General features: G+C 41.5%; 1 protein-coding gene across 2 annotated transcripts in view; it reads left to right on the forward strand.

The window, feature by feature from the left end:
- The window catches only part of LOC149453942 (complement C3-like), a 181,863-nt gene that overhangs the window by 42,174 nt on the left and 112,206 nt on the right, over positions 1–27,483 (forward strand). For both annotated transcript variants that reach the window (XM_089688009.1, XM_089688010.1), the window contains exons 5-11: positions 3,691–3,785; positions 11,494–11,576; positions 14,309–14,396; positions 16,052–16,154; positions 20,734–20,854; positions 20,929–21,044; positions 25,161–25,304. In XM_089688009.1, the coding sequence (XP_089544135.1) occupies positions 3,691–3,785; positions 11,494–11,576; positions 14,309–14,396; positions 16,052–16,154; positions 20,734–20,854; positions 20,929–21,044; positions 25,161–25,304 (750 nt within the window). The remainder of the gene's footprint in view (positions 1–3,690; positions 3,786–11,493; positions 11,577–14,308; positions 14,397–16,051; positions 16,155–20,733; positions 20,855–20,928; positions 21,045–25,160; positions 25,305–27,483) is intronic.

Below are 27,483 nucleotides of genomic sequence, written 5' to 3' on the forward strand. Positions count from 1 at the left end.
TTAAAATATAATTTGTTTTTAAAATATATTCTTCAGATTTTTTTTAACATATAAAAAAGTAATTTTAGCAAATATTTTTACATATAATTGTGAATGCAATCCAAAAATGTAGATTTGTATTTTTAAAGACATACAGTATATTTTAAATATAGTTTTAAAACTTTTTAAAAATATATGGCAATATATTTGGGAAGAATATTTTAAAAATTTATTTCAAATATATTTTTCTTCCATATGGGTACACTGTCCCCTGACTGCCCCCCCCCCCCCCCCTTAACCTTCCACAGGGTTTGTACACATGCCTAAGCCATGATGCTATGCTTGTGGCCATGTGATCTCTGTCACATATGGCAGGTTATACCGCTGCAGCATGCAATTGATTCTCAAGTAAATAGGGTGGCAGCTTTAAATTGGGACTTTAACAGGTGTCTGAAATCACGTGATTCCTGCACCGCATGTGGTGAAAACAGACCCTTAGGCTAACAGTACAAGGATTTAATATAGTTAAAGTGGAACTAAAGTCCCACTGTAAAAAATTGCACATAGGCAGACTTTTACTGCATGAGAGACATGCAACATTTTCCACAAAATTCAAGCCAGTGACAAGACAGTCAATAAAAATTTCCTGTCAATGTTAGACAGCCAAGAAAGACACTAAGAAAGAATGCAGGGCATTAAAAACCTTAACCAGCTCATGGTCTTGGATAATGCCCTGTCCTAAATATCATATAGCGAAACGAGTGCAGCTCTACAAACCAAAAACCAAACCTAAATCAAAATGTGTTAAAGCGCAGTTCCACCTGAAATAAAAGTCAGCAGCTACAAAAACTGTAGCTGCTGACTTTTACAATACAGTCACTTACCTGTCCCTTGGTCCAGCGGTGTCCTCACCACGGCTGGTTTCATCGGCCATCTTCTCTCCCTAGTGCCGGCATCTTCAGTGTGGTGCCCACTGAGCATGCGCGAGAAGCGCTGCGCTTTGTGAATGGCCCCGTAGTCTTCTGGGACCTGTAACGTGTCCCAGAAGACCACAAGGAGGGAGGGGGAAGGACAACTTCCGCTTCCGATCACCTAGGCGATCGTAGCATAAGTGGAGGCGGGTACCTGTCAGATTTGGGTACCCGCTCCCCAAAGGTGCCAATCCTTAATGGGGAGCTAGGGATAAAGGGTTTAAAGTGGAACTTCCCCTTTTGGGTGGAGCTCAGCTTTACAGAAAAATGTAATACATTGAAATAAAAAATCCAAACCCTTTTCTTCTTTATGGTGTTCCCTTCCTCCTGTGATCACCAAGTGCTTCAAACACAAGAGTGCATAATTCCACCACCAGATGTCTGCTCACCTCCAGCAGTGTGACCTCACATATTACTATGTTTGGTCTAACTGGACGTTTGGTCCCACAATGAACACTGAAGATCAACTTGATAGATTTCAGCTGTTATCATCTTGTTCAGAGTACACCTCTCACCACCAATTTACCTCATAAATAAAAAAACTTCACATAGTGTGCAAAACTTTAAAACATTTTATTGCCAAAACATATTTGTAACGGAACCGTCCCCAGACTGCACTTGGGTACTTCCGTTAGAATACCGCTTCCCCGTCCGAACACCGCCCACAGATTTGAAGTAAACCAGGAAATAGACTATTTTAACACAGATACAAGATATATACATTCAAGGGAACAACCCCCCCTCCCTGCATAATGACACAGGGCGGGGCAATCTACATTTAGTAGCAAGAGCCACACCAACAGACAGTCCCATCAGGAGCGAGGGCTGTTGGAGACACCCTCCACCAAGACAATACACATAGACACATACATCCCATAATAGTTTTCTCCCAAGCAAGACACACAATAGAACAATGGGATGCAACCACATGGCATTAAGCAATCAACAACCCCCCACCCCAATATTAGGACAGATCACCCTGTACCCCTAACGGGCACAGGGTGACTTACACATAAGAGGGATATGGGGAGCTGAGACAGGGGTCTCCCTACCTCTCCAAAGTGAGCTGTGTTCCATGGGCCCCCCACCCAAAGTGACTCCCGTCACAATATTCAAATGCACACTCACATGTATAAGGTGCCCGACCACACCAAGTATGAAAAGACTCTATTATTGCTCCGCAATCTGGAGAAGCTGTGCTGTGAGGAGTCAGCTATAATAAAACTGAAGCAGTGTGTCCTCCAATATAATTATCCTTTCATATGCGAATAAACATAAACCACAGGTGCCGAATTTCTCACTGGCTTAGTGTCAGGGCAGGGCTGTGGAACGGACAGGTAGGCCTAGTGGCAGGGTAAGGCACTGGCTGACGACAACCACCACCAATAGACCGAAGTCCCTCAGGGCGCGGAGTCTAAGTCCCAGGCTGCCCTTCACCAGGGCCCCTGATGGTGGGGATGGACTTGACGCAGCCAGGAACCAGGTCACGGCCCCCGAGACACCCCGGCTGCGGTAATGGCCGCCGCCAATGGCGTGTAGCTGGTGAGAATGACAATAGCGTAGTCAGGCAAGCCGAGTCGACAACAATAGGACAAAACAGTACAGAACAGTAGACAGAGAATCACAGGTCACGGGCCGGGTTCAGCAATGGAAGGTCAGATCGAAGGAAAACACAGAGAATGGTCTTAGTCACAAGCCGAGTCAGAATACCAGAAGAGTCACGAGCATATACACAGAGCTGTAGCAAGACAAAGACACAAGACACAAGTGCAAAGAGCATGTGCGGATCACAGGCTTATATGTACTCAGCCACACCCCTCTGGGGGATGGACCTCAGAGACCTGAAGGCATAAAAGCTTCCCACCATGCTCAGCAGAAATCCAAGATGGGTGCCAGCACATGGAGTAACATAACCTCTGGGAAAAGGTAGGACCTTGACACTTAGATAGCAGTGTATCCTCTGGTCTAAACAAATATGAATCAATGTGCACTATCACTGTAGTAATCGCCGGCTCCGTGTTGTGTCGTGACGTCATCCAAAGCTCCTCCCCAACGTGTTTTGTCACTCGTTACGTGACTTTCTCAAGGGGAACATGTTCCCCTTGAGAAGTGCACGTGACGAGTGATGAAAGGGTTTGGACTTTTTATTTCAATGCATTTAATTTTTTCTTAACACATTTGGATTTAGGTTTGTTTTTTGGTTTGTAGCACTGCACTAGTTTCACTATATGATTGATTTTGCCTTATGTGAGATAGGAGTTGTGTGTGATAGTGGCTACAAAACTGTTTATGCTGCTGTATTTTTCACATTCACTATGAGTAAGTCTGGTCTTGATTCATAGAAGTGTGCAAGATTTTATTTATTTATTTAATTATTTGCCCTGTCCTAAATAGTCACTTTGTAAGTAGTCTGGTATGCAGCTTTGGAATAGTCATCTGTGAGGCTACGGTGTTGACCAATACTGGCCTACTGTTAAACTCCATAAAGTTAATTTTCATTCATATTCCATAACTCCTACTATATTGGAGCTACCTTCCTAAAAGGTTGCTACATTAAAGTAGAAGCAGATGCTACTCAGACACCAAACATGGCTAATTTACAAGCTTCAGAAGGCCAAAAAGACACATTATACCTCCTATGAGAAAGACACACCACAGACCTCTCATATTTGGTTTCCAACTTCCTATTGCTTTCGATGAATCTATACCACTGTTCTAACATAAACTCTATTTCTTTTAGAACCCTGATGGGATTGTGGTGAAAAAAGATCGGTTCTCTTCTGGTGAATATGTTGGCATTGTTGAAAAAACATTCAACATTCCAGAGATCTCTAAGTAAGTCTGTACCCTGCATAGCGATCTAACAGAAGTTCTGCTGATCAAGGCAATGAGAAGTTCATTAGTTCAACAATAATAGCAATTTTCAGTATAAGCAGCCATGTTTCATAATGATCCAGCTGTAACAAAAGGGTTTAAACATCTGTTGGCTTTTTATTGCCAGCTGTGCCCCACTTGAGGGGGATTGTCTTCAATTCCTTATTAACAGGGTATAAATATAAATAAGGCAAGTAAACTGTCTCTGGGTTAAACATATTCCATAACTCCTACTATATTGGAGTTACCGTTCTAAAAGGTGGTTATAACAAAGTAGAAGATACTACTCAGTTCATTAAAATGATTACTTCTTCCAGCTGTCTGTCTGAATTATAGTGGGAATGCATTATGGTAACAGCCCACCCAACTGCAGGTCCCAGAGTGGCCACATGGTCTGTAACACTTTTTTACCTACACATGTTTACATGTTGGGCTGCGTTGCCCAACGCAGTACAACACAAGAGCAAATCAATTGGCCATATGTTCTATGGGTACACTAAAATTAATAAGATATGTTGCATGTCTGAGCATTGCAGAGTGCTCCACTGAGATGTGATTTGTGATCTGGGGGGTTGTTAGCTCATGTGAAAGTTGAGTTTTTTAGCAAGGCATGTCAGTCCTAACTAGCAGTTAATGGGCTTTCTGGTATACTTTTATTTAAAAGGAAATGAAAGTCTTTACACAATGCTTGCCTACGCAGGGGAATCAGCTTCACACGGCAAAATATTCAACCAGTGCCAAGCCACCTGGTTCTCTTGCCAGTAGCAGCACTGATAGGGCACTATTTCCCCTACTGACATTATCAATGGAGCACTATTCCTTGCATTGATACAAACAATAGGGCACTATTCCTCCCAATAAAACCAATGATGGGGCACTATTCCTCCCAATAAAACCAATGGTGGGGCACTATTCCTCCCAATAAAACCAATGGTGGGGCACTATTCCTCCCATTAAAACCAATGGTGGGGCACTATTCCTCCCATTAAAACCAATGGTAGGACCCTATTCCTCCCATTAAAACCAATGATGGGGCTCTATTCTCCCCATTAAAACCAATGACGTTGGGGTATTTTCTACTCAGCCACAGTCGGGTCCCCCTAAAGCCTAAAGGAAAATAAACTGGCCCTTTGCTTAGAATGTTTGGAGACCCCTGGTCTAGGAGGACTGGAGCAACATCATGATGTCACTTCCATTTCCAGCTCAAGGTAAACAATGCCATTTTTTCTTAGCACTAGATCAATGTCTTTTTTTTTGGTCTAGTGCTTTTCATTGTAGAGAAGAGATGTGGGGTCTTATCGATGATTACATTTCTTGCAATAGCAGTAACAGTGAAAAAAAAATTAAAGTTTCAGTGCAAAAATAAAAAAAGTAATAAAATAGAATAAAAGTAAAGTGCCGCCACCCCGCCGTGCTTGCGCGCAGTTGACAATGCATGCGGCATGTGTAAACGGTGTTCAAACCACATATGTGAGATATCGCCATGAACATCATAGCGAGAGCAATAATTCTAGCACTAGACCTCTTCTGTAGCTCTAAACTGGTAGCCTGTCAAAAGTCTTAAAGTGTCGCCTATGGAGATTTTTAGGTACTGTAACTTGCCGCTATTCCATGAACGTGCGCAATTTTAAAGCATGATATGTTAGGTATCTATTTACTCAGCATAACATCATCTTTCATATGTTACAAACAAAATGTGTTATATATTGTGCTTTGTTTTTTTCTAAATCCATTAAAGTGTATATTTTCCCAAAAAGTGTGTTTGAAAAATCGCTGCACAAATACTGTGTGTCTATATAATGTTCGGGAGTTCTAAGTAATTTTCTAGCAAAAAAACACAGATTTTTACAGATATGAGAAAAGTGTCAAAATTGGCCTGGGCTGGGAGTGGTTAATAATAATGCATTGCAGCCTGCCTTTCAATGCACACCAAAGCGCATGCGTTATGCACACAACATTGTGCTCTCTAAGATGTGAACAATCTCTAGGCTGTTGCATTTTTTTGGAATAGTAAGAAATCATAACATTAACCCCTTCATGCTGCCCCATGATGGCCCCTTAAGTGAGCTTTATTGCTGGGAGGCAGAGCAGTTTTCCGAAAATGTGACCGCTGCGATTGTCTTTCACACAGTGATCAAATTTTGGAAGATGACAATATTTGTTCTATTCTATTCTTTTATTTTCTATTTTATTCTATTCTTTTATTTTCTATTCTATTCTATTTCTTTATTTTCTAATCTATTTTCTTGTATTCTGTCCTATTATTTCCTATTCTGTTGTATTTTTTCTATTGTTTTCTATTCTATTTTATTATTTTCTTTTATTTTCTATTCTATTGTAATTTATTGTATTCTTTTCTGTTTTATTCTATTGTTTTTTATTCTGGTCTATTCTTTTATTTTTTATTCTATTGTATTTCTTTATTTTCAAATCTATTTTATTTTATTATGTTCTATTATTTCCTATTCTATTATATTTTTTCTATTCAATTTTATTATTTTATTTTATTATTCTATTATAAGTTATTCTTTTCTATTCTGTTTTATTCTATTGTTTTCTATTCTGGTCTATCCTTTTATTTTCTATTCTATTCTATTTCTTTATTTTCTAATCTATTTTATTTTATCTGTCCTATTATTTTCTATTCTATTTTTTTATATTCTACTCTATTCAATTTTATTATATTCTTTTATTTTCTATTCTATTTTAATTTATTCTATTCTATTTTATTCTATTCTTTTCTGCTCCGGTCTATTCAATTTTTTTCTATTCTTTTATTTTCTATTCTATTTTAATTTATTCTATTTTATTCTATTCTTTTCTGCTCCGGTCTATTCAATTTTTTTTGTTCTATTGTGTTTTTTTCTATTCTATTATTTTCTATTCAATTCTGTTTTATTTTATTCTATTCTATTCTATAAAGCAGCCTAAGTAAGAATCATCAGCTTATTTCACTTTATTATTATTATTATTATTATTATTATTATTGTTAGTATTATTATTATTATACAGGATTTATATTATTATTATACAGGATTTATATAGCGCCAACAGTTTGCTCAGTGTTTTACAATATATCAGGAGACAATAAAGCAACAATACAGTTCAATACAATAGGGTTAGGAGGGCCCTGATCCTTGGAGCTTACTGTATTTCTTGCAATATATTTCCATTTTTAATTCATTTTCAAATTAATTTTTGAATTAGGATAATTCATTTCAATTTATTTTGGATTTGTTGAAATTTGTTACTATTGCAATTTGGAAATTTAGATACATCCAAATCTCAAACTAACGTAAATTTCATCCGAATTTTGATTTGTAAAGCAACGAATCGCACATGTCTAGAAAGTTGCAGAGAATGTCAGAGAGAGCCGTTACTCCTTGGGTCCATTTAAGTGATAGGCAGAATAAACTGACAACAGAATTGACCCTATTCAATAAAAAGTGCATGGTGCAAAGAGTAGAAAGTTGGAGCAACTAATTTGAGTTCTCTTCTCTCTACAGATTAGACAAGAACAATATGGATTTTGATCGCTAGCTATGCATTTTTTGCACTTATTGTTAATGACTAAACCCTCAAGCCTCCAAACATCACAATCTAGTTGTGTTGATCCATGTTTGAATTGGGGTTGAATGATCATTTAGAAGATAATGTTCAAGGATTAGTCAGTGTAACGGAGCGAGAGAAAAGCTACGTGACATTTGAAGGGCTTTGTGTGTCTAAGTACACTTGTGACTGTTTGGAGCCAAGATGTAGCGGGTAGAAACTGGGTAGTGGAAATATATAGGAAAGAACGCAACGCGACTGTTCCTATTTAGTAGTTGTTATCCCAGCAACTGAAAAAGTACAGTAACCCTTGAAGGTTATTCAATTTCACTTCCAAAACTGTAAGGTCAATTTGACGTTCAGACTGAAAGTCTTCCCTTCTTAGAGAAAGTAGACCAAGACCAAGACTTCTCTTGGTCTACTTTCTCTGAGAACGGAAGACTTTCAGTCTGAACATCAAATTGATTCATAAGGTCTGAAGCATAAAGGGTTCCTTACCAGGGGGAACCTATACAAACAATGGTCAATTCTTCTGACTTTCACCTTTTAAACAAAACTTATAATATTTGACATTTCTCTGACTCTCCTGGCCTGCCACCCAATCCCAACTGTCAGGGCAAATCCTGGGTCTGCCTGGCCCAACCAGTCCTTTCCTTATCTAAAGAGCCTTCTTGTCTTCATCAGAGGGGTTCCTGTCCCTATTTATACTTCCCATGGTGGGACCTTTGGTGACACACATCTGTGCCCTAAAATGGCTGCCAAAAACTTATGAGAACTCTATGACAATATTTGGCACAGGCTGTCGCAATATGGTGCCTGGAGCCCATGGCAGAGGACACACTGGTCCTATGCTGGGCTTCTTCTAGTACAGCCATCAAGCATGCCTCGTCGTATAGACCTTGTATATTGCCCCATTGCAGGCTGTTTTTTGATTTTTATCAGGCCATCAACACTTTCTCATGCAAATTTCTTGTGGTCATCGCTCCTCACTCATACATTGCCCTATCAGTAACAACCAGCAGGTAATCTTGTTGAGGGTGCATTTGGGCGGGGCCCCTTCAGGAGGCGTTTGGGCGGCATTTATCATCCACTGGTCTCAGTTTTTCTTTTTTATTATTATTATTATTATTATTATACAGTATTTATATAGCGCCAAAAGGTTTACTCAGCGCTGTACATTATTGTGGGGGACAGAACATGAGACAATACAGTAACAAAACAAAACACGAGGGGTTCGAGGGCCCTGCTCTTTCGAGCTTACTTATTAATTTCTGTTTCATCATTTTTGCCTGAGATATATGAGAAATCCATGGCTGTGTTCATATAACAATTAGTTCTTAAATTTCCTGGCGGTTTTTACCTCACATGGAATCATACGTTATGCCTTCTTGAAAACTTCTGAGGAAGAGATAATTGTTGATCTCGAAACACGTCAAGTGCGAACCATGCATGAACCATGACTAGATTTGCAATACCATCTTTGATGACACTGCCGCAATATGTATTGTAGCTTTATGTTTATTTTTTAAGATTGTAAAAATAAAATTTCATATCGTTTTAAAAAAATCTTTTTTTTAATTGTTGAAATTTACCATATAAGTAAATTGTGCCACCAAAAAAGAGGACTTTTCTCCTCCTTGTATTCTTTAGGGATGTTGGCAGTCTATGTATTATATCCCTTCCAGGGGGGACTGACAACTCATGGGGCCCCGGGCAATAGGGGATCATGTGGCCCCTGTGTCCTCGCCCACACCCAAAAAAGCCTATGAATAAGGCAATGAAAGGTACCAGGGGCATTTCATGGGGCCCCATACTGACCCCGGGCCCTCGGGCAGTGCCCGAGTGCTCAAATGGTCAGTCTGACCCTGATCCTCTTGTACCAGTAGTAAACATCAGTGATGTGACCACTCTGTTGAACCCCTTTCCCTCCAGAGGATTTACCACCCTTCCTGACCAGGCCATTTTTTGCAATACAGCGCTGCGTTACTTTTACTGACAATTGCGTGGTCATGCAACACTGCACTCAAATGAAATTTATGTCCTTTTTTCCCACAGTTAGAGCTTTCTTTTGGTGGTATTTGATAGGCTCTGCGTTTTTTATTTTAAAAAAAAAAGCCCACCAATTTTGAGAAAAAAACAAAATTTTTGACTTTTTGCTAATTTACATATCCAGTAAAAAAAATTTAAAAAATCCAATTTCATCATAAATTTCAGCCAAAATGTATTCTGCTCCATGTCTTTGCTAAAAAATCCCAATACGTGTAAATTGATTGGTTTACGTGAAAGTTATAGCGTTTACAAATGGTGGTGTATATACTGGAATTTTTATTTTTGTATACTATTAATGGCGGAAATCAGTGACTTATAGCACGACTGCGGCGAGCATTCTGACACTGGGGGTGGACTGACTAACTGTCACTGACATCCCCAGTGACACCAATACAGTGATCGGTGCTAATAAAAAGCACTGACACTGTACTAATGTTACTGGGCAGGAAGGGGTTAACATCTGGGGCGATCAAAGGGTTAACTGTGTGCTGTGTGTGTGCTTTACACTGCAAGCCCAGAGCCATGCAAAGAAACATGCTGGAGCTGACAGGGGAGAGAACTGTATTGTTTACATACAGGTCTCTCCAACCGTCCGTGGTACATGGTGATCGCCGGGTGCCAGTGGGGAATCGTCGGCCGGGACCTGGTGATTGACAGCAGAGGCTGCCAATGGCTCCCACTTCTGTCTCAGCCAATGAGAAGAGGGAGACCCAGGATAGCCAAGACTCCAGTGAACATTGCTGGATCGAGAGCTTAGGTGAGTATTAGGGGGGCTGGGAGAGAGCTGCACACAGAGGGTCTTTTTACCTTCATGCATGGAATGCATGAAGGCTAAAAATCTTGACATCCACTTTAAGAAGCTTGACTTGTCCTGACTTTAAAATGGATTTAAAGTATGGTTACTTTGGTCCTGCTTGAACAGCTGAGATCATGTGCCATCTTCTTTTACTCTAGGTTCACACTTATGTGGGTTTCATGTGTTTTGCAGTTTGCAGAAATGCACTACAGTCCAGTTCATAGAAACCAATCAGCTTCCAGGTTTTTGTCAAAGCTTAATTGAACAAGCTGAAATTAGAGCCTATTTGGCTACCATGCAGAGCTGCACCAGATTTTGCACCAGGGGTCTCCAAATTTTCTAAACAAAGGGCTAGTTTACTGTCCTTCACACTTTAGGGGAGCTGGACTGTGGCTATTGGAAATAGAAAATCTCCTGGCATCAGTGGTAAGTAAACAATGCTTCATCTTTGGTGTCAGTGAAAGGAATTGTGCCCCATCATTGGTGTCATTGGGTGGGAAGAATCATGCGCCATCATAGATGTCACTGGAACTGTGCCCCATCTTTGCTGTCATTGGGAGGAATTGTGCCCCTTCATTGGTGTCAGTGGAGGAAATTATTCCTCACTGTTGGTGAGGATGAAATATTGCCCTAAGGGCCGGATAAAAGCAAGAAAAGGGTCACATCCTGCCCTCGAGCCACAATTGAGAGACTATCCTTTCTCAATCAGGGTTCCTCAAGAGGTTTCTAAGGGTTCCTTGAGCAATGAGCAGTTTCTTTCTCTCAGATAAGTAGTGATGGACCACATTTGTTTTTTAACTATCTATAAAGGGAGAAGGGGAAGTCAAGGATTTTTCCCAATTAGCACAAAAATCATGAGCCCCGGCTATAGTAATTAGCAGGGAATACCAGAAACTGGAAAGTTATTTCAAGGGTTCTTCTATGGTAGAAGATTTAGAAAGGCTTATGTACACAACCACTGAAAATATCTTGGTCAGCATAAAAAATATCCAAATTTATTTTGCTCCAGGGGAGAATACATTAAATATTTCAATACAAATGTGGACTATGTCTTATAATGAATATCAGCTGGACACAAAGAGAAAGATAACAAAGCAGAATGCAAAAAGCAAAGTGCGATGATGTACAACGGCCACTAAAAAATGTATCTTACCATGAGCCGAAATCTGATTCTCATGGGCTACTTCTCTTTGAACATCCTCATTTTGCCACAGTCAATCAGCCCACGTGGTCACTGCTCCAACCTGTCAATGCAGACTTGTGTTTTTCTTGCAGTGAGGGAATGTGGAAAGTCTCCTGCAGATTCCACGTGGCTCCTCAAGAAGTCTTCAGCACAGAGTTTGAGGTCAAGGAATATGGTGAGTATATGTTGACAATCAATCATTTCATATAAAATCTACTTGAAAGAAAAATCTACTTAAAGTGGAACTTTACCCATAACAACAAGATAAAAAATAATGAGCTTTAGTAAGGAAAATACATTCCACATTAATAATTATGCTCCCAAAATTAGCGTGTGCTGTAAATTGCCTCCAGCATTGTTCCTGTTTCTTCGTCCGCCATTTTGCTGAAGCCCAGTACCCCTGAGCAGCAGTAAATCTTTATAAGAACAGCCTCTACAAATTCAGCACAGTGCCTAAAAATGGAGAGCAACTGATGTGCAGAGCAGGGTGATCCAGTGTATTGCTGGATTTTAACAGTATACAGTAGGCACTTATTTTTAATGTTTTACATAGCTATACCTGGGCCAGCCTGAAGTGATCTAGCAGGAATTCATTTTCTGACTAAAGTTCCACTTTAAAGTACTAAAGGCAAAACCTTTTTTGTTTGTATGTTTGTTTTGGATAGAGTGGAGATGGATTAGAACCCCTGTCAGGTTTTTATTGCTGTTTGTGCCCCCCGTTAGGGATATTCAACCTCTCTATTTGTCCTGTTTACAATTATTTTTGAAAGTGAAAGTAAAAGAAAACTCCAAATTTTGGGTTGTCCCTAGAAAAGTAATAGAGGGGAAATTTCCCAATGGGGACACTAGTTATGGTGACCTGGGAGTCCCCAAGGGATTCCCTTAATTATCAGGGATTCTCTCCCATTTCCTGCTTTGGCTATGAGACAGGAAGTGAAGAGAAATCTCCCCATTTGGACACAGATGGCAAAAAAAATCCCTTACTCTATCCAAAATAAAGAGAAAAAGATTTGCATATAGTTCTACTTTAAGGGGTTTATCCAGCCAAAACTTATAATCAGATGCTAAGGATTGCTGCAGATTAAATTATTTCTCAGGGTCACCAGTGGGAAGGGTTACTTTGCATTATGTACTAAGCAGCCTAATTCAGGTTCAGTTCATCTATGGGACAACATCAAGAGGACAACAAGAGGCATTTCCCTGTTTAACGTCCTCTAGGTTAGCTAGATAGGATTTTTGTTAGACAGAGGCTGTGTAGCAGCCTGAAATGAATCAGCCTGGGAGTGAGGTAGTGAGTTTACCTCAGCACAGGATCGGAGACTCTACAGGTCAGGGCTTCCGGAGCCCTCCCATCCTTCCAGAAACTTAGAGAACTTTCTGGTAGAGGGGTAGAGGAGGGGAAGAGGCCCGTATCTGCATGTTTGAGGGACCTTGGCAGGAGGCTGTGCATGGTGACCAAAGACAACCCTGAAATTGGACAGAGCCTGAGAAGCAGGGTAGTCAGGTGGAAGATGGACTAAGAGGAAGGCTGGAGTGTGGAGCCTGGGAGGGGGCACCAGGGAGGGGAGCTTACCTACAGGCTGGTTGCTGGACAGAAGGATCTCCACTGTCCCACTGTCTCCTAGGGAGGGCAACCTGTCAGCCGGGAAGTGGCTAGCCCAGCAAAAGGCCTGAAAGCAGCTTCAACCCATCAAGCTAACAGGACAGGACAGGGAGAGGGTGGTCAGGTGCAAGACCCAACTAGTTTTAATTTGGGACTACCTTGCTAGATCTTGGAATCCCTTGCCCAGGGATACCCTCAGTGCAGTTGGGTAAAGAGGAGGATTCATCCAGGGTCTGACTAGGTACATCAAGAGGACATCAGAGACAGTCCTATTTTTTTGTGGATCCACATTTTGTACATTGTACAGCTTGCTGAGAAGTTTGCCCTCAAGTATGCAGTTCTGTGGGCATCCCATATACCCCTAGACCTCATCCAAGTTGTTAACCCCTCAATAAAATCAACTAAAAACCAGCTGAAGGACTCTTTACTGACTTTGAATGTGCAAGAGTGGAAATGTGTGTTGCCTGGCCATGCAGAGCATAGGGGTACGCAAAACAAATCCAGCAGCTCTTATGAGGGTAGTGCTACACCTGTAAAAGTGGAAAAGTTCTTCAATTCTAACATACAGTTCATTCAACATTCATAAATAATTGGGTATATAAAGAGTAACTGCAAGTCTTATATCTTTTCTAGAGAAATGCAGACCCAAGCTCAGCAGGCCACTTGCCTAGGCACTTGCCATATGTTCTTTAAAAATTGCATTGGCCGGTCTGATCTTTCATTCTTCCTATCATCCAAGTTCATGTGAGATAGTGACTTGGCTTCCATGCCCAGGGCTGCTGTTAGAAACCAAGGGGCCCATACAGCCAACTTGACAGCCCCCCCCCCCAAAAAAAAACAGTTTAGTATGCTTTAGCTATGAATGAACACAGTGAGTGATCAGTACTGATCATTCATTGTATTCATACAGTAAAGGAAGTATGTGACATATTTACCAGACCCTTCTCCCATTCTGAAGGATCCTATTGTGTGCTTGCAGATGCCAGTGAGGAGAGGAGGGAAGCTGGCAGCACTGAGGAGGTGGGGGAAAACAGGGGGGCCCAGGCAGTAAGGGGAAATGTATGATGCACAGGAAGGGAGATGGGTGTGACAGGGGGACGATTACTGGAACTCACCCCTGTATGGCTCTATTTGCTCATAGGGAGCCGGGGGAATTATTTCCTGATTCCACAAGATAATTGGATATTTCCTGGAGCAACAATCTCTGGTGTTATTACTTATACATATTAATATCCAGATGTGTTCTGTGAGATAAGTATTGAATGTCAAGTTGTTGAAATATGCATATATTCTCTTGTTCATAGTTCTGCCAAGTTTTGAAGTCTTGCTGGAGACTCCTCAGAATCACTACTACGTGGATGACAATGACTTCACCGTGACCATTGCAGCAAAGTGAGAACCTTCTTTCATAATTTTTTGCCCATACATCTTACAAAGTCTGTAGAATCTCCTTTAGAATGTAAGGAGAATCTAAAGAAGACTAACAGCTTAAAGTGGAACATTAAAAATACTTGGACTCTTCCACCATTTGGTTTGGTGCTCCTTTGTGTTTTTACACATTGAGTCACAATGTCAGGAATCTGGGTATGACCAGAAATGTTTGGACTGACACAGGGAAACGCAGGCTTCCGGTATAGTATAAACAATACAGTTTATTAAGGACTAACAATACATAAACGCAGTGCAAAACATAACACAGTGCAACAAACCAAACCTCCAAAAAACAACCATACATACAATACTAAACGTAGTCGGGCAGACCGGGTCGGTAGCAAACGGGAAACAAGGTACCAGGAGCAGACAGGAGAGTGGTCAGGACTAGCCGAGGTCAGTACAGGCAGAGTTCGTGCATAATCAGGATAGAAGCAAGCAGAATCAGGATACCGGGGCCAAGTGAAACAGTACAACAAGGCACTGACTGCAGGTCTGGCCATTCCTTAAATACACCTCCTGCAATCAGCCTCAGGTGATGGCAGATTGCAGGAGTGAGCTTCTGGTTGCTGAGAGCACCCGCTGGCTAGCCCAGGTACTGCAGCCCACAAGGCAGGTGAGTCCCACCACCATTGGCGAGTCCATTCCTGACACACATTCTGAGAACCTACTAAGGAAATTCTTGCTGTACTTGAGCTGCCTTACCAGACAGTGAGCTTGCTGATATACAATATATATTCTCTATGTTCTGTCCTCGCTGGACGTTTCCCTGTGTGTAACTCAACATGCAGCTAAACCCGTCTATTGTGCAATAAGCCAGACTGAATGTAATCTTGAAGCTTTATTAAATAAACATGGTGGGTGAGACTATTGGGAAACTCAGGTAAGAAATACATATAATCAATGTACGAAACATACAAACACAAATGATTAGGCTGTAGATGGCAAAAAGTCCATGCTCACCAGCAATGCTGCCTGTAGGGGATGTAAGTTCAGTCCACAACATGTGCTTCAGGGATGATGGTTTTCCTCTCTCTCAGTTTTTAAAGTGGAGTCTGTGCTCCAAGGATGCACCTGTTTCCTTCTCATAGAATGAAGGCTTTTTAAGGTTAAACAGTCTCTAGTTACTGTAAAACAGTAAATTTATTCCTGAGCTCCATCTAGTGGCCAAATTTAATATTGCCAGCAGGAAAAGCATAGTAAACTTCCCTGCTGGAGGCAGAACACTCTGTATTATCAAACCAATACACTTTAAAGTTCCAGAGCCTCTTGGATAGGTTGTTGGGAGACTAGCAGTAATACAGCCGTGTTTGTTTTTCTAAATCTACCCTATAACAAAGTTTTATTACCTATTGTTCCTGCCAGTAGATCCAATATTTTTAAACTTTCTGTACCAAAGTGACAATGCCGTTTGTTCCGTAGTTAAATCATACAGCAGCGTTGTCACCCTGTGGTCAGTGTAGGTTTCCATGAACATTTAGTTTTACATGGACTTAAACCATATGAATAAAAGCTGACTGTTGTAAGTACCCCCATCAGTGTAATATAATTTTTTCACACCCTGTAATTTCTAATTTTGCTACAAATCAGTGTCTAACAATTTCTACATATTCCAGTTTTCTGCATGGGAAGCCAGTGGATGGTTCTGGATATGTCATGTTCGGAGCGATTGATAATAATGAGAAGAAGAGTTTTCCTGACTCTCTCACCAACATTACAGTAAGAACAATGAACACCTATGGCTCAGAAAGTACAGTCAAGAAGATGTCCATGTGTTATAGGATATGGCCAAGAGAAACTCTAATCAGGATAAATTCCGTCATTTTGGGAGGGAGAGAGGTCAGTGAAGAGAAACATGAGGTCCATAGAGCCCTCATCTGTTCTCCACTGATGTTCAGAGATCTCTCTTTTTCTCTGCTACGACAATGACTACCCCGGCTATCCCACATAGTCACACTACGACTTCACCAGTGGACTGATGATACCAAATTTAGGAATTTGTAAGGACTCTGCAAAGAATTATGGAAACAGCTGTGCTAGTGATGGAGTTGTCATCTCCTTCCAGGGTGTCCGTCAGTGGTAAAAGACCCTATTCCTATTTCAACCAAAATAGTAAAAAAAAAAAAAAACAGTTCTGATCCAATTGCTAACAATTAGTTCAGACAAAGTATAGAGTAATTTCTAGTTACTGGAAAAAATGTTGAATACAGATGTAAGTGAGAATGAGAGTGAGAGAAACACTGGCTGCAGCTGCTCTCTGTATCTGTATCTGTTGCCCTGTGATGCAGATCTGGTTAACAGATATATTAGCAAGAAGAGGGAGCTGCTGAGTGGGAAGATTTCAATAGACCGAGTCAGGCAACACTGCGCTTCTCTGTGTAGTCAAAAGCAATATAATATAATAATAATAATAATAATAACTACATTCCCCAGAAAGTAGATTGCCAAGAGAATGGGAAAGAGTTGCATTTTCCTGAGCTGTACAAAACACAGCTTCCTCTTGCCATGAAGGAAATCGGAGCGTGCACATCGCTCAGAATGTGGTGCCTTACCCTCCCCCAATGCAAACTGCAGTGGTCCCCAGGCCCTTCCATTTTTTCGGAGAGCTCGAGACCCTGGAAACTCTCTTTTGGATACAGAGCGGGGGTAGATCCAGAAACATCCATTCACCTATGTCCTCTGTGATGGATGAACCTGGAAGTGACGAGCATTTCATCTCTTATGGTTTCAGTTCATGCATTTCCTTGCAGCTGTGGCCAAGGAAGCAGCTGCTCAAGCAAGATCTGTATATGATTAGCTGCAATGGCAAGCAGGGGAGACACTGGGGGGTTTATTTACTAAAGCTGGAGAGTCCAAAATCAGACTCCCTTCTGCATAGAAACCAATCAGCTTCCAGGTTTCATTGCCAAAGCTTCATTGAACAAGCTGAGGTTAGAAGCTGATTGGTTTCTATGCAGAAGGGTTTCTATGCAATAAAAAATTTAAAACAAAAGTGTTAAAAAATTTAATTATAATAAAATAAATAAAAATAGTTTTAAAGAAAATCAACAGCACCCCTGTCACCCAAATCACACAAATAAATTCAAACACAAGCAAAGGGCACACATGTACATAGACATCAATTCCATCACAGATGTGAAGTATTGCTGTGAACATTGGAGTGAGAACAGTAATTAGAGGGTAACACTAAATCCGGCCCTTCCATGAAGCCATTGTGTCCTCCCAGCGGAGGGCCAGGGGGAGGCATCCCTGCCAGGAGAACACAGTGATTACTGTTAGTGGCTATAATAGCTGTTAGCAATGATCGCATGTAAAATCGGAGAGGCTGGTTGTACCCAAGTCGATCGATTGATCAACTTGGGTACATTCAGGCTGCCCATACATTGTTCGAATCTTGGCCAGTCCCTGTTGAACCAGCCGAGATTCGAACCATCTATGACCAGCTTATATTGATAACCTGTAAAGGCTTTTAACCACTTCCAGTCCGGACACTTTTACCCCTTTCCTGTCCAGGCCAATTTTCAGTTTTCAGCGCTATCACACTTTGAATGATAATTGCACGGTCATGCAACGCTGTGCCCATATGAATTTTTTTAGCATTTTTTTGAGACAGATACAGCTTTCTTTTGGTGGTATTTATTCACCGCTGGGATTTTTATTTTTTTTGCTATATAAATGAAAAAGTCCAAAAATTTTGAAAAGAAGCGTTTTTCCTATAAAAGTTTGCAAATAAATAATATTTCATCATAAATCTTGGCCAAAATGTATTCAGTTATCTTTTTAGTAAAAAAAAAAATAACCCAAATCAGCTTTTAACCAAAAATTAGAATTTAAAAAACTTTTTTTTACATTTTTATTTTATGTTTTTATATTATTATATATGGTTTTTTTTTTACATGCTGTCACCCTGGCAGTACAGTGTCACCATGGTGACAATGTACTACTTGTGGGGGGTGATGAAGATTTTTTTTTTTTTTTACACTGATTGCTTTAACACCCATAAAGGATGTAAAAGCAATCATTTCTCCTTCTCTCTGGCTGCATTCTTGGAGCCATTGAGAAATGCTGTGTGAGCTGTGATTGGTCACATCTTGTCACATGGTACAAGGCTGTTGTGAATAGCATCGTGCCATGTGACCTCTGTGATCATTCAAAGATTTCACACGTATTAAGCAATGATGTCAGAAGTGACATCTTGCTTACTACTCTGCATGTGATCACTGATTGGCCAATCAGTGATCACATGATCTGGACCTCACACAGGGGTCCTGTCTGACGATCGGTGTTCCACTGTGTCCGGATGACACAGCGGGCACTGGATCGCGGTGCTGCGCGCTCCCTGGGAGCGCGCACAGCTTGAAAATGCGGGTGCCGTTTAGGAACGGCAACTCGCCCCTGGAGTGCCACCGCCCTGCCGTTTATAAACAGCGGCCGGACGAGAAGTGGTTAAAGCATCGCCTACGGACAATTTTGAATACTGTAGTTTTTCTCCATTTTACAGGCACCTGAAATTTTTAAGGCTTGAAATGTTTGGTATCTATTTACTCGACACAACCCCCTTATTTATATGTTACCAAAAAATCGGGTCTTATATTGCGTCTTTGTGCACTAAAATTAATTTATCGTAAGACATAAAAAACTGCATCTGCCACTATTTTATTCTACAGGGCCTCTACCTTCAGAAAAATATAATTGTTTGTTGGTTCTGGGTAATGTTCTAGCAAAAATGCAGATTGTAAAATGTGGGAAAAATGTAAAAAATGCCCCAGATTTCAAGTGGTTAAAGTAACAGTAAGTACTTACTGGTATATTAAGATCTGTGTTTAACATTGCCAAACCAAAGCTAAATGGTACTTTAAAGGCTTCGACAAAGTTGTCTAAAGCTCTGCAAATGCTTGTGCACACTGCTCTTACAACAGCTAAAGCCCATGCATATAAGAGGGTCTATGTGCATCAGCTTTAGTTTGTATCAGAACTGCTTCACTCCCCATGCAAGTCAATAGGAATGCAACAGCAGGTCAGCTGCAGCTGTTAATAAATTTTCAGAGTGATGCAAGTGGACTGAACTTGAAAGTATCTGAAAAAAGACCAATAAACAACCATTTGTAGACAGGTGTGGTCCATTTCTTCAGGCCACTGAGGACTAAATATCCCCCTGCTATGGGCTCCAGGCAGCAATCTTGGGAAGAACGGCAATCCTATTGGATATGGAAATCGTACAAAATTTGGGAGGCCATCTTGACTAGTAACATAGGCGTAACATGGGAGATTCTGCTTCATTTGAGGCGCTCGCAGTGTGGCAATAAGGTAGGGACAGAGTCCTCACTGGTTAGAGAGAATATAGGAATAGCATTAGGGAGAGATACCTCAAGGAGGAAAAGTCTCTTATTGGCACCTGTGTGAACAAGCAATTTCATAGCCTGCTCTAAGGAAAGTGCTCATCTGGGGTTATGTGATATGTACAGTAAGTGTCTGACATTTTATATTGTAAAGTGCCTTGTGGTTAAGGCCTGATAAATTACTGTTGTAATTGTTCCTTTTGGATAAACATTGCCAGCTTCTGTTTGAAAAAGTGCATGGCCTGCAACATATGTAGCACTATTGCTGTAAACTGATTTATTTCTGTGTTTATTCAATTTCTACAATATAAACAAAGTTTAATTATTGTTCTGCCTCTCCACTCTAAGCACTGCCAGTCTGAACTCTATGACTGATCCAGTTGTGGCGGGATAGCTGTACATTACAGTCTCAGTAGATTTAGCAGACAGTGACTCGATCCAAATGATATCTTGCAGATCATAGAAAGCTTTAATCCAAAACTTGTGTAGATCTTCACAGATGATGATCAGATATGTAAACAAAAAATTTAAATATGTATAGTTCCCACAATTACATGTGCTCCAAAAAGAAACTAAAGACACACTGAAATGAGTGAGGAACTAGCTATACAGAGCATCTCCTGCTATGTAGTGAGGAAGGGACAATATTATTTAAAGGCAAACAAACAACAATGCATGTGAAACATGATGAGTATCCATCTGTGTTTACCCAATTCTTGAGTACACTGATTAGGACCCAGCTACACACCAGCTGGATGTGTCTGGAGATACAGGGTGTTTCTGAAAAAAGGTGTGAAGCACCATTTTTATACTCTCTACAATCCTCTTCAACCGGATCAGTCATAACCTTCCTTTAACCAAAGTATAGGTGCACCCCCACCTACATAACCAAATATCTACAAACTATAAAAGTATACAGTATTTACAAGACCATGAATGCAGACATTTTATATTTCCAGCTTATAAATGGGAAAGCAGAAGTGAAACTGGAAAGATACATGATCACCAAACGATACTTTGACCCATCCCTCCTCATTGGAAAGTCTATTTATGTCACAGCAACCGTGTTGACCAACGCAGGTAGGAAAACACTCAGTATTGGTCTGGAGTATCAGCAAAAAAGATGGACTCTAACCCTTTCTTGTGTCTTCCAGGCAGTGATATGGTGGAAGCAGAGAAGACTGGAATTCCAGTGGTAAACACCGCATTCAAAATGCTTTTCATCAAGACCTCCAAGTACTTCAAGCCTTCAATGCCCTATCTGGCCAGGGTAAGGTTGGCCAACACCTACTGTGGCCAGTACGAGAAGGGCTTACACTTGCTAATTCTTGCAGATGGTGCATTTATTTTATTTTACAGGGAATGTGGCAAGAGTCCCAGTGATGCAGTAAGAGGTGTGAAACACCATGGTAGAGGGTAGCAAAGTGAGACACTGGCAGATAGATCTTGCCACTACTGTATAGTCATGCCAAGATATAAAAAGCCAGTGGTTGAGTTAGTCACCGACTTTCACCCCAAAAAAGTTTTGGTGAACCAAACTTTTAAACCTTAAGGGGCTTTCACTTCTACATTGATTCCTGCATAAATATCAGGAGCAAGAATGTCTTTCTGCTATACTCTCAACACATTTTACTTTAATTCGGGACAATAGGTTGCAGAACTGATATTTCAGGATGTTGTGTGTGTTGGATAATTTACCCACCTTACAGTTTCTTCTATCTCTTGGAGACTTTATTGGTGAGATCTCTGTGCTGAGGCTCTGAGTCTCCACACCAGCTATGCTTGTTATGAGGGGCTCCCACTCTTCCTGTTGTATTTTATATGTAACAGGAGAAGTTGTAATACACAAAGGTGGGTGGAACACCCAAAGTTCCAAAAAAGATGGGAACAGAGTCTAGAATTATGGCAGGGAGATGTCACTACTGGGGTATTTAGGTCATATGTATACTGTAAGAAGCCAGGGGTCAACTCCATTTAAAATAGCAAATTTGGTTTAGCCAGCCCATTCTGTTTATAGTTAAATGATTGTGAAGCTTTTAAACTAGAACTAAAACTCTATTTGCACAGAATAAGGAATAGTAATAGCCCTTGTCAGTTTTATGGGCCATCTGTCCCATTGGAAAGGTTTCCCTTTTTTGGACATCTGTCCCATTGGAGAGGTTTCCCTTTTTTGGACATCTGTCCCATTGGAGAGGTTTCCCTGTTTTGGACATCTGTCCCATTGGAGAGGTTTCCCTGTTTTGGACATCTGTCCCATTGGAGAGGTTTCCCTTTTTTGGACATCTGTCCCATTGGAGAGGTTTCCCTTTTTTGGACATCTGTCCCATTGGAGAGGTTTCCCTTTTTTGGACATCTGTCCCATTGGAGAGGTTTCCCTTTTTTGGACATCTGTCCCATTGGAGAGGTTTCCCTGTTTTGGACATCTGTCCCATTGGAGAGGTTTCCCTTTTTTGGACATCTGTCCCATTGGAGAGGTTTCCCTTTTTTGGACATCTGTTCCATTGGAGAGGTTTCCCTGTTTTGGACATCTGTCCCATTGGAGAGGTTTCCCTTTTTTGGACATCTGTCCCATTGGAGAGGTTTCCCTTTTTTGGACATCTGTCCCATTGGAGAGGTTTCCCTTTTTTGGACATCTGTCCCATTGGAGAGGTTTCCCTTTTTTGGACATCTGTCCCATTGGAGAGGTTTCCCTGTTTTGGACATCTGTCCCATTGGAGAGGTTTCCCTGTTTTGGACATCTGTCCCATTGGAGAGGTTTCCCTTTTTTGGACATCTGTCCCATTGGAGAGGTTTCCCTTCAGTTTCTGTAAACAGCCAAAACAGGTGAGAGAAAATCCCTCAAATGAGGGAATCCTTGGCTGTCCCCAGGTCTAGTGTTCCCATTAGATGATTTCCTCCCAATTTCTGTTCTAGGGACAACCTAAAATTTGGGATTTTCTTTCACTTTCATTCATGATGTTAGCAGTACACAGGGCAAATAGAGAGGGTGAATCTTCTTAACAGGATCACAGACAGCAATACATACCTAACAGGTTTTTTTGTCCCTCCCTAATCTATTTAGCACTAAAAAAAGTTTTGCCTTTAGTTACATTTTAAAGATACAGACCACTCTCCAACATTTTTTTTTTAAATTTTTGGTCTTTATTCATTTATTTAGCAAAAAATAAAAACCCCAGTGGTGCTTAAATACCAACAAAAGAAAGCTCCATCTGTCTCAAAAACAATTTCAGTTAGGTACAGTTTTGCATGACTGAGTAATTGTCATTTAAAGGCCTCATGTACATATGCTTTTGCAGTCACCTTTAGGGGCGTCAGGCATTTTTTTTTTACTTCATCTAATGGCCATGTTATCCTATGTGTCCATACACACATAGACTTTTAGAAGCTTTTAGTAGCAGTAGTGTTTACTAGCAGGTAAAAAAAAAAAAACGAGGCCAGTGCGTTCAGGAGCAGCCGCATTTTGACAGAAAAAAACGCTTTATGCGTTAGACACTTTGACAAGCGTCAGATGTTTTTCCAGCCAAAATACTGCTGTCAAAAGGAGGAGAGTATTTAAAACGTCCTGGGCTACATCAGCCTATCGCAATCTCTCCAGCCAGAACATTACAGCATTCACACAATCTTCCAGCAACAACTGTATCTCCCAGGTGTTGGCCTGGTCAGTGAAGTAAGTCAGACACTGTCCATGAACCTGCTGCTCATGGGCAGCACAGTGGTCTCCTCAAGAAGGTGGAGCCCTGAAATCTACTCAGCTCCCATACCATAAGGTCTGTCCACACTTGCCCAATCAATAGGCACTGGTCATCATCAAAATTTGAACCTAGAGTTGGGGGCTTCTTCCAACACAAAACTCTACAAAGCCTCTAGGCTCAAGAACCCATACCAGGATTTAACAATCTTGGAAAAAACTGCAAGGCTCGACTTACACGTTTACTAGCAGGAAAAGAAAATCCAGCGCCAGTGCGTTCAAGGAGCAGCCTCATTTTGGCAGAAAAAACACTTTAGACATGAAAACCCCAATGAAATGAATTAACGCTCAAGTGCTCGGCGCTTGTAAACATGCCTAAACACTTGTAAAAGCATTAGATACTTTGACAAGCGTCAGATGTTTTTCCAGCCAAAACGCTGCTGTCAAAAGGAGGAGCGTATTTAAAACATCCTGAGAGCATGAGGCCAAAATGTGACAATGCTGAAAACTGCCTGGGCAGAAAGGGGTGAAAGTACCCGGTAAGTGGTTAAGGGCTTTCTTTGTTCATTTTTATTTAAAAGTAAATTTCCTTTTACTCAGATTTTCTATGCAGGGGTTTCAGAATCACAGTGTCTACCACAAAACTACAGCCTCCTAGCTATAAAACAGCCTCATTCAGGCTACACCACCCTATTGCAATCTCTCCAGCCAGTACATGACAGTATTCACACAATGGTCCAGCAACAACTGTAACTCCCAGGTGTTAGCCTGGTCAGTGAAGTAAGTCAGACACTCCTGGCCTGTCCATGAACCTGCTGCTCATGGGAAGCACAGTGGTCTCCTCAAGAAGGTGGAGCCCTGAAATCTACTCAGCTCCCATACCATAAGGTCTGTCCACACTTGCACAATCAATAGGCAATGGTCATCATCAAAATCTGGACCTAGAGTTGGGGGCTTCTTCCCACACAAGACTCTACAAAGCCTCTAGGCTCAAGAACCCATAGCAGGATTTAACAATCTTGGAAAAAACTGCGAGGCTCGACTTACATGTTTACCAGCAGGAAAAAAAATCCAGCGCCAGTGCGTTCAAGGAGCAGACTCATTTTGGCAGAAAAAAACGGCCTCATGGGCTCATGGGCAGCACAGTGGTCTCCTCAGGAAGGTGGAGCACTGAAATCTACTCCGCTCCCATACCATAAGGTCTGTCCACACTTGCACAATCAATAGGCAATGGTCATCATCAAAATCTGGACCTAGAGTTGGGGGCTTCTTCCCACACAAGACTCTACAAAGCCTCTAGGCTCAAGAACCCATACCAGAATTTAACAATCCTGGAGATAACTGCGAGACTCAATTCACACGGGAAAGAACCCTGAGTGACACCAAACCCCTTTGACACTGAGACATAGCACAGTCCTGTACTTTAATCAATGTTCGTGGGCTATCATATTTAGTTACTATATACAGTATGTGAGCTCCATTTCCCACCTGCAAATAATAATCATCATTTACTGCTCCTTTTTTTCAGTATATGTCTAAAATATGTGGAAGCTCTCCAACCTCACTACTAACAACCGCAAAGACCAAAACAGCCATTGAATAAAATATGCATATGCAGTTTTCATGTGGTGCTCATGGACCTCAACTGCTCATGTGTAAAAGAACCTGTGCTCTTATAGATTTTTTCTTCTTTTCCAGATTTTGCTGCAGAACCCTGATGGCTCCCCTGCCCCAGGTGTTGAGATTTGTACGGTAGATGATACATGTTCTAAAACCAGCACAACGGGCACAACTGTAATTGTTATAAACACCCAATCGGACATCCAGGAGTTGAAAGTTCTTGTAAGTGCTTGAAGAGAAACTAGGAATGGATTATGTTTTTTAATGTGCAGTTGTCATTTTGTAGTCACTGGGAATAAACAGAACATATTTAATTCTATACAACACTACAGGATGTACGGGCTAGTGGGAGGAACCACATGCAGCACCCCCCTAGAGTAGGATGCTAGGTAAAGTTAATTGTTGGCTCTTTTTGTAGTTAACAGTGATTGTTTGGGCTGGTCTGTTCAGGGTTTCACAGGTTGGGAGTCTGCTTCCTCCTGCCTCTCGAAGAAGTTTCTAGAATATAGGGAGGGAGAATCCAATCACCAGCTTGAATATTGATCAGATGGTGGCTGGGAAGCTGATCAATAGTATGGAGCCCTGAAGAGATTGGCTTTCCCTAGTATGGAGAGTTCCAAGCCTCAGGGGGTGTTGCTTCTGAGGCAGCCTGTGGACTGTGTTGCTGTTTTGTGAAGTCTCAGCAGTAGCAGAGCTATGACTTTGAAGTGATCTAGACCTAACTACAAGACTTCACCAAAGGCATCTGGTCTAAAGAAGGACTGTCTCACTCACTGGATCAAATCCTGAGGAAGCTGAAAGTTGGCAGCTGACCTGGGGACTCAGTAATGACCCTGAGTTGATTCTTGGTGATGGTTTTCTTTTGGGATATAAGTGCCAGAGGTAGAGTGGACTAAGACTGCTCTCACAGGGTCTCAGATATTGGCCATTCACCCATTCTTAGCAGAATCCTGGGCTGTGAGTATAATGAAGAATACCCTCCTATACAATGCAGTGTTTCTGAAGTGCACTGGGTACCTACAGTTGTGCAATTGTGCAGGGTAACCAGATGTCAAAGAGACTTGCCTCAAGGTCCTCAGCTGTGAAGCTTTGAGACTGTTCAAAAAGATACCTCATGGTCCCCAGCTGTGAGGGTTTAGACTGTCTTCTCATTGATGTAACTAGCCATTTCGGAATATTCCTTGCCTCTATCACTCTCCTGTTCCAAGTTCTACAAGCAATAAATTACAAAAAGCAACCCCTAGACAGTTTATTAAAGCCAGAGTGAATGAGCTGTTACTTGTGTGACTGGTGGCCTCTGTATTGCTTGTAAAAGAACCAGTAAAATTCAGCGGCCCTTCCAGGGGTACACACATCTCCACTGCACACAAAACCATGCCAGGATACCCACAGTACTGGGTGCTGCAACAGTGAGTGGATGGCACCAAGATCAACAGACCTTGATCAGATGTTGCAGTCTTTTTGACATGCAACCTGCTTTTTTGTGTAGATCAGGCAGATTGCATAAATGATGCATCTTTAGTGTGATATGCCTGGTTTACACCAGGGTAACACCTTGCTAATATTCAGACTGCAGGATGCTAAAAGAGACACAGGGTGGCAATGTCCGGCAAGTCTGTGACAAACACTGTGGTAAAAGCTTTATGGATCTTGTAGGCTGAACTGCAGGACTTTGTTAGAAGACTGCTGATTGGGGGGACTACACTTTTCCCTGAAGAACTGGAGTGTGGGCAGAGGCATATAAATGTAGAAGCCCAGGAACAGGAAGGGAGAGGGAAAAGAGCTGGAGGGTAGAAGTGGAGAGAGCTGTGTAGGCTGCCAGAGTACTGGTCCAGGCCGCAGAGGGAGACAGGAGAGGAGCCAGGAGGGGTCGCTGATCACCAGCATCGCCAGCCTAAAGACAGAGAGAGACAACCTGTCGGCAGGCAACTCAGAGTGCTGTGACCGGACTGAGAGCTGCAGTGGGGATCAGAGAACCGTTAGGAGCCCTTATCCATTGAGAGAGAGAGACGGCCAGAACCTGCTGGAAGCCACAGATTGGGTGAGAGAATCCCATACACCAGTCAAACAAGTGAACATTGACATTCCTTTCCAATCGGTCACTTTCCTGCACACAGTTGTGGACATTGCATATACAGTAGATAACACGTTGCGGCCTAGTTCCTTGGCCACTACTGTTGAACACATTTGCAGCCTAGTTCAATCATCAGAGCTGACCGCAGTAGACGCCTTCTGCAGGCCAAATCACCTCCCTGTTCCCTTAACCATCAGCCCACCGTCTTAAAGGAACATCTACCACCATTGCTGTTAATTACTGCAGCCCAGAGCGGAGTTGCCCTTTGCCAGCAAGTGCTTCTGCCAACTACTGAAACCTTTGTGCCTAAAGTTTGCAACCTGCTTA

The sequence above is a fragment of the Staurois parvus genome, unplaced genomic scaffold (genome assembly GCF_062004578.1).
Source record: "Staurois parvus isolate SC_StPar_1 unplaced genomic scaffold, SC_StPar_1.0 ptg000444l, whole genome shotgun sequence".
Taxonomy (NCBI): domain Eukaryota; kingdom Metazoa; phylum Chordata; class Amphibia; order Anura; family Ranidae; genus Staurois; species Staurois parvus.